The 10,207-nt window shown below is 43.1% G+C and overlaps 1 protein-coding gene across 4 annotated transcripts; it reads left to right on the top strand.

Moving 5' to 3' along the window:
• Positions 1-330: 330 nt before the first annotated feature.
• Positions 331-8,931, top strand: LOC120642832 (auxin response factor 12). 4 transcript variants are annotated; one of them, XM_039919440.1, is made up of 16 exons: positions 331-561; positions 647-817; positions 975-1,084; positions 1,256-1,354; positions 1,475-1,531; positions 1,636-1,791; positions 1,893-1,977; positions 2,740-2,830; positions 2,912-3,076; positions 3,155-3,277; positions 3,471-3,546; positions 3,989-4,136; positions 5,043-5,941; positions 6,011-6,201; positions 7,441-7,560; positions 8,544-8,931. In XM_039919440.1, exons 2-15 carry the CDS (start codon positions 760-762, stop codon positions 7,535-7,537), a joined length of 2,355 nt encoding a protein of 784 aa, XP_039775374.1. In that variant the 5' UTR covers positions 331-561; positions 647-759; the 3' UTR covers positions 7,538-7,560; positions 8,544-8,931. The 4 variants fall into 4 exon arrangements, with proteins under 4 accessions (XP_039775374.1, XP_039775372.1, XP_039775373.1 ...); XM_039919438.1 differs by having other exon boundaries at positions 4,959-5,941; positions 8,544-8,913; XM_039919439.1 differs by having other exon boundaries at positions 348-561; positions 975-1,147; positions 8,544-8,929.
• The last annotated feature ends 1,276 nt before the right edge of the window (positions 8,932-10,207 follow it).

The raw sequence follows: 10,207 nt of genomic DNA, 5'->3' as shown, positions 1-10,207 counted from the left end.
TACAACCTATTTATGTAAAAAGTTTTGTAAATAGACTACATTTAATACTCCATACATATATCAAAACATTCGATGCGATGATTTTTTTTGTTTAGGGGATTTATGGGGTGGGACCTGACTGACCGGAGATTGGGTGCTGCAATGCAGTTTATGCAGAGAAACAAGCAACCCGACAGCCGCTTACATGAGCCCATAAAATACGGCTTTTTTAATGCTACTCCTACGACTCGCTTTCCAGCTTTCTTTTTTACTCCGTATTTCTCTCTCTCCCTCGTTCTCTCTCCTCCGCTTTATTCAAAACTGGGCGCAGGGGAGAGCAGCAGCCACTCCACTCCGCTCTGCACTGTGGCGAACTCGCAGTCTCGCACTACTGCGCTGCGCACGCACACGCGCTGCTCCCCTCCCCTCCCCTCCCCCCTCTCTCGCTCGCTTAAATGCCCCAACCCTAATCATTCCCAAGCCCTCTTTCTCTCTCCCCCTCTCCCACCTCGCAGCCCCACCTCCTCTTTCCCTCCCTCCCCACACACCATGGCGATCTCCGAGCTCGGGTGAGCTGACCAGGTAGGCGTCCCTGCACCCCCTCCGTGTCGGCGCGGGCTCGCCACCGCCGGACGCCTCCTCACGCGGCGGCTTGCCTTTGTTGCAGAATGCGGCCGATTTGAGGAGGCGGCGGGAGGGTGATGGGGGGTTCCGGCCGGATTCTTCGCGAGCGTACTGTAGAGTAGGTTTCGGTTCCGGTGGACGTGGGAGGACCGGAGGATGAGCTCGTCGTCGGCGGCCAGCATCGGCCAGACGCCGCCGCTGCCGCCGGAGGAAGGTGGGTGCCGAGTCGACTACTCCTTCCTAGGTTTCTCGCTCGCTCGCTGCTTCCGTGCGCTTTGGCTGGCTGGTTGGTTGGGTTCCCAGCTGCTCTCGGCCGGGGTCGATTCGTTTCACTAACTGCTTCTATGAGCGCTTGTCTGCTGTGTCTGCAGAGAAGAAGTGCCTCAACTCGGAGCTGTGGCACGCGTGCGCCGGCCCGCTCGTCTGCCTCCCCACCGTCGGCACGCGCGTCGTCTACTTCCCGCAGGGCCACAGCGAGCAGGTGAGCTCCGGTCTCGCTCCGTGGTGCCGGTCTACCACCTGGCGTCGCCCTGATGAGTGCAAGGTGTTGGTTGTTTTGCCTCATCGAGTTGCCGCCTTGGGGCGGTTGCTTGGAACGATCGCTCGCTTGTGTTTCGGGCTAGCTAATGCGTCTGAGCGCTTGCCTGTGAAGGTGGCAGCGTCGACGAACAAGGAGGTGGACGGGCACATCCCCAACTACCCCAACCTGCCGCCGCAGCTCATCTGCCAGCTACATGATGTCACAATGCATGTGCGCGATTTTCTCCATCCCTCAAGTTTAATTTCTTTCTTAGATGCGGCGATTCGTCGACTGATGTAGCTTGCTAGCTGCCGATGCTAAGCCGAGCTAAAACATACTCCATTTGCGCAGGCGGATGTGGAGACTGATGAAGTGTACGCTCAGATGACGCTGCAGCCGCTGAACCCAGTAAGTCACCGCCTCCCGGGGGTTGATGGTTCGAGGTGCTGCGCTTCTGATGGCTGTGGATTCTATTAGAGTTCTTATGGTTTCGGTTGTCTTAATCTGTGCAGCAAGAGCAGAACGATGCATACCTGCCGGCGGAGATGGGGATCATGAGCAAGCAGCCTACGAATTACTTCTGCAAGACGCTGACGGCCAGCGACACCAGCACGCATGGCGGGTTCTCTGTGCCCCGTCGTGCAGCGGAGCGCGTCTTCCCCCCTCTGGTGTGATGAGTGTGTATTTTGGGGCGGTGTTCCTTTACTTCAGCTGCATGGATTGTTGGGTTTGCTGTTGCCAATAACAGGTGGTATAGTGTGGTTTGTAGGATTTCACACAGCAGCCTCCAGCACAGGAGCTTATTGCACGGGATATTCATGATGTGGAGTGGAAGTTCAGGCATATCTTCCGAGGCAAGTTCAGAAAAAACTCGAGGCTTTTGCTCCTTAATAACCTATTTTTTATCCTTTTTTCAATTGAAACCCTTAATCAGTTATCGTATCACTCGTTATTCTTTCCATTTTTTATTTGTTAAAAACATATTTCAAAAAAAATTCCAAGTGTGCTTGGAAAAATATAAATTCTCCACATTGTTATCTAAGCTTTTTTAAGGTAAGAAACCAGTCCGTCTGTCCATGCGATTGTTTATTACAATCAAGGACCTCTGCAAACTACAAAGTTGAAAACATTAATTTGGATAGTACAGTGCAACCCTTTTTAGCTTTATCACCTCAGGATAGTGCAGTACCGGATTATATGTAAGCTGCCCAAGTTACAATTGACAGGAATATTTCCTCATGTTTCTGAACTATCCGTGGGAGTTAGGTGCAAGAAAATTGCACACGGACCTCTGGATGTACTGATGTGCATTTTTTTTTCTGGCTAGTACAAATGTACCACAGGCTGGTTCTTTTCTTATGTCTTGAAAGACTTATGTTCCACACTGTTTTGTTTATTCATGGTTGATTCCTCGGTCCAGAGCATACTTTACTTTTTATGCCTGTAAATGCTAAAGTTTGATTATTAGTGTTAGTGACATTATTCATGCACATGAGGGCCCATCTGCTATACTGATTGTGAAATGGGGTCGACAGCACTAACATTTGTTGCTGACAGGTTTAATTATTTAACATCAATGTTGCAATCTTTTGTACTAAATACGCTTCGTTTCACAGGCCAACCCAAGAGACACCTGCTGACTACTGGCTGGAGTGTGTTTGTCAGTGCTAAGAGACTCGTTGCTGGAGATTCTGTGCTATTCATATGGTCTGTTCTATTATTTCAATCCAGAACTTATGAAAAGGTTTCTAATGAGTAGTAGGACTTACTCTTCACCCACTAATTTAGGAATGAGAAGAACCAACTTTTGCTTGGAATCAGACACGCCAGCCGGCCACAGACTGTAATGCCCTCTTCTGTTCTTTCTAGTGACAGCATGCATATCGGCCTCCTTGCAGCAGCAGCTCATGCTGCTGCAACAAACAGCCGATTCACAATTTTCTATAATCCCAGGTAACTTGAACTGTTTGATTCGCAAATGAGACTTCTGTTTTAAATATGTTCTACTTGACCAGAAATATGTGCATGCAGGGCAAGTCCATCAGAATTTGTTATACCCCTTTCAAAGTACATCAAGGCTGTTTTCCACACCCGGATATCGGTTGGGATGCGATTCAGGATGTTGTTTGAGACCGAGGAATCTAGTGTCCGCAGGTGAGGCAGCAATACCAAATTTTCCTTCTGATTCTTGGCAAAAACATTTTTCCATGCAACTAGAGTACTTCTCTTTCGTTTTACATGGTGGTGCCATGCTTTCTAACCATATGAAATCATGTGTCCATGAGATTGAATTTCGTGCTCATTGTTTATGAAAGAAACTCATAATAAAGACAATAAATAATTGCAGGTACATGGGGACGATAACAGAAGTAAGTGATGCAGACCCAGTGCGCTGGCCTAGTTCCTATTGGAGATCGGTAAAGGTAAGAGTTTTTCTTCTTGATTTTTCTTGTTAGTTTGTACTTACTCCTTTTGCATGGCGGTTCCATCTATGAACTCTTTTTGAATGCTGATTTGTCATTCTTGTTTCACATTGGTAACAAGAATGAGACGCACAAGTCACATCTTACTCTTGGATCCTGTTTAACATTTTTTCTCATTTTTTTTCTTATCTGCTCTTCTTGTTCTCAGCTAATATTTGCACAGCTAATATTTCCATCTATGAACTCTTTTCACTCTTTGGTGAGAGGATAAATTGCCATAGTGAAATATTTGTTGTTTCTTTTTTCCATTAGAAAACCTTTGTTCTTCATCTCATAATAACCATCTTACATATTTGGTTACTCCTGTCATTTCATCAGACTGGCTTAAAATTATAATACTGTGAAGTATTTCCCTACTCACTAAGTTAATGGTATAACGCAGGTTGGTTGGGATGAATCAACAGCAGGAGAAAGGCCTCCTAGAGTTTCTCTGTGGGAAATTGAACCCTTGACAACCTTTCCAATGTATCCATCTCTGTTCCCACTGCGAGTTAAGCATCCTTGGTATTCTGGAGTTGCTGCTCTTCATGGTACACTTCAGATACTCATGCTTGCTACTATGACTCTGAATCTAGCATCAGTTATTTTCCTGAATTTTTGCTATTCGTGTCACTGTCATCTCACACCAGTGATCTGGAAGTTCTTTTTTTTTTTGGGGGGGGGGGGGGTAGTGTCTAGTGTGTGCACCAATTAACGTACCAGTATGTCTTCTTTCAGTTCACTGTACCAATTAAAGAAACTTGACACCATTGATCTCAGTAGACATCAATTATTGCAGTATGTCTGCTTTCAGTTCACTGTAAAGTATCAGCGCAATAACGCAAATGCGACAAGAATGACATGGACATGACATTCTTAGCATTTACATTCTAACGGGTTTTGACCAGTATGAATGCAAGTTAGGTATTCGTAACTGGAGCTTCTGATTCAAGCCATCTGATATGCAGAAAACTTGCAGTAAGTGCAATAGGTTGTTTAGTTGAAGCCTGTTCATAGCTACTGGGGAAAAAGTTACTTTAGGTGCTTTTAGATCCAATAATTGGTTCAAGAAACTTGAAATGATATTGGCCTAAGACAAAGTAAGCTGGGACATATGCAGTGACTGAAGTTTCCTTATTTTCCATCTTGCTTTGATGGAAACTGGCAGTAAAACTGCAATACAACAGAAAGGTGGATATCATCTAAGCAAATATACCAAATTCCCAGCATCGAAGCAACCATGACATGATAGACCAATGTTATTTCACTTATTTTTCTGAAGCCCTCCATTTATATTTTAGAAAAATTGTGCCATTGTTGTCCTTGCTATTCATTCTCAATATGTTTTTATTGATTGTCATATTACACTTAAGATGAAAGCAATGCTTTAATGTGGCTGAGAGGAGTTGCTGGTGAAGGAGGCTTTCAGTCTTTGAACTTCCAGTCACCTGGTATAGGTTCCTGGGGACAACAGCGACTCCATCCATCCTTACTTAGCAACGACCACGATCAGTATCAAGCAGTGGTTGCTGCCGCAGCTGCCTCCCAGTCTGGTGGTTATCTGAAGCAGCAATTCCTACACCTTCAACAACCTATGCAGTCCCCTCAGGAACAGTGCAACCTCAATCCGCTGTTGCAGCAACAAATTATGCAGCAAGCGAGCCAACAGCAACTAGTTAGTCCTGATTCTCAAAACATGCAGTCTGTGCTCAGCCCAAGTTCTATCCAGCAGCAGCTTCACCAACTCCAGCAAATGCAGCATGCTCATAATGATCAGAAGCAGAAGATTCAACCGGATCAACCTTATCAAGTTCCTAGCAGTGCGGTTCTCCCTAGCCCAACGTCACTACCAAGCCACTTGCGTGAAAAATTTGGATTCTCTGATCCTAATGTGAACTCTTCCAGCTACATCAGCTCTAGCATCCACGAAAACATGTTGGAATCGAATTTTCTTCAGGGTAGCTCGAAATGTGTGGACTTGTCTAGATTCAACCAACCATTAGTTAGCGAGCAGCAGCAGCAGCAGGCGTGGAAGCAAAAGTTTATGGGTTCACAATCAATGTCTTTTGGGGGCTCGGGTTCGCTTAACTCACCCACTAGCAAAGATGGTTCTGTTGACAACAAAGTTGGCCATGATGGGCAGAACCAGTCCCTTTTTAGCCCTCAAGTTGACAATTCTTCCCTACTGTACAATATGGTACCTAATCTGACTTCAAATGTTGCGGATAACAATATATCAGCGATTCCATCTGGATCAACATATCTGCAAAATCCGACGTACGGTTGTCTGGATGACTCTTCTGGTTTATTGCAAAATACAGGAGAGAATGATCCAACTACTAGAACCTTCGTTAAGGTGAGTGTAATTGTCTCTACTAAAAACAAATTTAAGTCACTTCTCATGTAACCATTTTATTAAATGCAGGTTTACAAGTCAGGATCGGTGGGGAGGTCATTGGACATCACCCGGTTCTCTAACTATGCTGAACTTCGAGAGGAACTAGGTCAGATGTTCGGCATTAAGGGTCAGTTGGACGACCCTGATAGATCAGGCTGGCAGCTTGTATTTGTCGACAGGGAGAATGATGTGCTTCTCCTTGGAGACGACCCGTGGGAGTAAGAAACCATTACTAGAATTTTAGTTTCGATCTGTGGTTTTTAAGTAGTAATACACATTTGAATTGTCATATTCTCTACCGTGTATTAGAAAAATAGCATGACTTAGTTTAAGCTTGCTTACTTTGCTATTTGGCATTTTTTTTGCATTTGAAGGTATCATAAAATTTTAAAAAAAACAATAACTAGACCTGATTGTAAGTAGACTACAGGTAACACTTCAAACATGATTATATGATTATAACCGCAGAACGGCAATTTCTCATATCGACATATTTAACCTATACCACACAATGCCACAATGTAACTTTATTACTTTGTCTATTACATTTTTCAAAAAAGAAGTGCGAAATGGCATAGAGCCAAGGTAGCTGTGTCATATATTATCTTTTGCCATTTTTGGTTTCCTGCACACCAGTTCAAAGCTTATTAAGTAAACAGGACAAGTTATAAATAGATGTGTCCTCTCCATATACTATCAAACTTGAACGTATATGACAATATTTGTTACTTTACAGTTTCACGAGTCGATCATAGTGTACACACTAAGTTGGGAAATATTGGGCTTCATATGCTCCAGGCATTTATTTTTCTCAAGCACCCACCAGCTTTTTCTCAGTAGCACATTGATGGTGACAAGTTCCAATCTCATGTGCATTTCTTTTAGATATTTCACACTTCTAGAATTCATATAGCATGTCTACCTCGAAAAGAGTCTGTGGAGGGTCCGTATAACGTTCTATCAGATATACCAAAACTATTGTTTTGCCTACTCTTTCTTTTTAACAGTCAAATAATTTAGCATACGAATTTGAAAATTCCTTAGCAGACCGCAGCAGTTGTAAAGTAACTAGATTCTTTTTTTTTGTTCAGGAAGATATAGTTTGCATCGGAAGTAACATCTTCAATCACATCTCATTAATATCTATTGTAGCATGCATTTGAATAGACTCAAAGGCTATTTTTCAGACCATTTAATCCCCAAAGAATCTTCATTTATATGTATTTAACTAGTGCTTCATTCTGCCATGCATCTTTCATAGTATTTAACTTACAAAAAAGAATGATGGCTTCATAGTTCTTGATTTATGATACTTCAGTAAGATCTAATTTACTTGTGATATTGATATTTTTGATTTATGGAAAGTGATGAATGCACCTTGAATCATGGTTAGTATCAGCATCACTATGCATGGTGCTTCTAAATATCCTGAGACAGAGCTTGCTCATTTGATGCAGGTCATTTGTGAATAGTGTATGGTACATCAAGATACTTTCACCTGAGGATGTGCATAAGATGGGAAAGCAAGGAAACGATCCACGCTACCTATCTTAAATGGATACACGGAGCCTTTTCTGGTAATTCATGCCATCCTGTTACTTCGTTAGTCCTTGTGTCTGCTTCTCAAAAATTGTTGGATGCTTTTTTTATGCTAATGCAGTTATATTTGCTTGATTGATTATAATTTCTGGTGTATTATGTCAGCAAGTTATATTTGTAAGCATGGATGATACATTTATCCTATTAAATGATATTGTCTGGAGTAGCCTTTTTAGTGTTAGCCTGAACGTTCAAACTATGAGACTGACTGAATTATATGATGACTTTCATGATGTTTAGCATACAATATGTTCGGAGTGGAAGTATAGATGCAACAGTTTTCCATCACTAAAGGATGAGTGTTTCTGGCAGATTAATAATGCTACTGAAAGCATTATTAAACCTTAATCCTCTGGCATTGCTATAATAAAAATTAAAAAGTTGTATTTTTGTTGCAGAAAGCAGATAAAGCCATTATGATGAAGTATATACCTAATATCGCCCTGGGTTTTCCCAAAATTTTCATGCCACTTGTTTCTGGTAGCTAAGCAAATGGTGAAACCTGTTAGAAGATTGTATTTCGGTTAGTCCCTTTGGGCCCTCATGGCTGCAGCCGCACAGGCCCATTGGCCATGTGCTCTTGCTAAGGTTTTGGAGATGATTAATTTGGCAAGGTTCTCCTATTTTGTTGCCTTCTGTCAACCAACCCTAGAACCTCCTTGCATGTATACGTACCCATGCTATGCACCCCATAATCGATCCACTATTTCCCGAGTCATCTCTCTTTCAAAAACTAATATTCAGGAAATTTTTAGACTTCAATGTTTCCCAGCTTTGCTATGAAAGCTAACAGGCTATAAGTCTTTTACAACTAAAAGTCTAAAACCTAATATTCAGCTAATATTTTGTTTTGTTTTCTAGTCCTTGTCTTCGAATAGAATATCTGAGTTACACTGTTCATTCCATTAGCTGCAGGGCATTTCCTAATATATAACATTTTTTACTTGGGTTACATTTACAGGCTCCCATGACGATTCTGCGGTACATGGTAGCATTCCTGCTCGTGACAGTCTGCTCCGATGTGCTTGCATGTTCGCCCGTGTCATCTCTTGCATGTCCACCATGCACGTCTTCGGAACTCCCCGTTTATCTGTATCTGGTGCAGGCCACCGATACTCTGGACTGATATCTTGTAAGTTCCACTTAGGAATCAGTATCAGTATTCAGTAACTCTATCCTAGTTGGTTTGTACTTTGTAGCTCGCACGGCGCTCGTGTCGCGTCAAATCTTCGGACTAAATCTTTAGTTGAAACTGTATCGTGATTCGTAAGTTATGTATTTGAGGATTCCTCAGCACGCGTTCGACGATGAACTGCAATAATTTGAATGCACGAGGATTGTTTTAAATTTGTAGTGTTGTCTTGTTTCTGCTGCGATACGTCTGGTTGATGGCGTTTCAGATGTTCTCTGAAACTATATTTCACCACAGAAATGCAGTTTCTTTTTTACTCCCGCACTGCAATGTCGCGATGGTTGTGAGTCCCCCACACGGTGGCGTGGCGGTGCTCGCATATACAGCTCGTGACTGCAAATTTGTGGCAACGAAACCGTTTCTGGATGGTCTTCGTCTGTCGCCTTGGTCAAACGCCTCATTCGCCTGTCTCAGGAGTGATAGAATTCTGCGTCAACCCTAATGGCAAACTTCCTCTTGGGCAGGCCCAGCACACAGGCAAAGGCCAGGAGTCCTGAACTCCACGTCCGTTTCAATTGTTGGAACTCTATATGAATATAGATATTGGTTTCTCCCTACAATTATTTGGTTTTATCGTTCCGATAAATTAAAGGATATATCAATTGACAACTGTATTTGGAGAAAACGATCTAGTGTTGTAATGTTCAGAGGTCGTGCAACATAAAGACGAATGGTAATATGGGAAAGTTCCTAATGACAATGCTTGAAGGTGAACTGAGCTAAAACGGTTGGTTCGAGTGGAACTAGTAGCCTGACCATGCTTGAAGGTGAATTGAGCTTAAAAAAATAGGCTTGCCCCGTTGGCTGGCTGCAGGCATCTCCGACCCGTCAACAGTGCAGATTTTTTCCATTTTCGAGACGAGAGGACAATGCCGAACAACATACCGGGAAAGGAAAGCGCCGCACGGGAGGCAGCGCCACGCGACGCGCCGCACCCCGATTCAGAGCAGAGAGCCAGAGACACGCAACGCTGCCGCCTCCGGCCTCCAAAGCCCCGGTGTTTGCTTCCCGTCCGTGCCTCCTCCCCCGTCACGCTGTCTCTCTTTTGGTTTGTGTTTATTTATAGCTCTGCTAATGGGTTGAGTTGAAATGAGTTTTATGGTATGTGTTTTGATATGGGGTATATTTGGATTGGTTAAAATGGATGGTATTAGTTAGTGGAGCGGGGCGGGGGTGGGTTCTATATAAATGCGGGTTGGAGTGGGTTGAAACGGATATTCTATACAAAGCAATATAACTGTGTATAAATGTGAGTCCCACAATGAGAGTTGAATACTGAAATTAAAAACACATTCACACCATAAAATTTTATCGAAATTTACTGAAATTTGTTAGAGATGACTTAGTATGACTGGTAAATACTCTGTGTAAAGTAGTGTGATTAGAACCACATGTGGGTCCATGTCAAGAGCCGGACTTTAAAAATAAAACTC

The sequence above is a fragment of the Panicum virgatum genome, chromosome 7K (genome assembly GCF_016808335.1).
Source record: "Panicum virgatum strain AP13 chromosome 7K, P.virgatum_v5, whole genome shotgun sequence".
NCBI classification, from domain to species: domain Eukaryota; kingdom Viridiplantae; phylum Streptophyta; class Magnoliopsida; order Poales; family Poaceae; genus Panicum; species Panicum virgatum.
The sequence above is the reverse complement of the archived record's forward strand: the minus strand, read 5'-3'. Positions and strand labels throughout refer to the sequence as shown.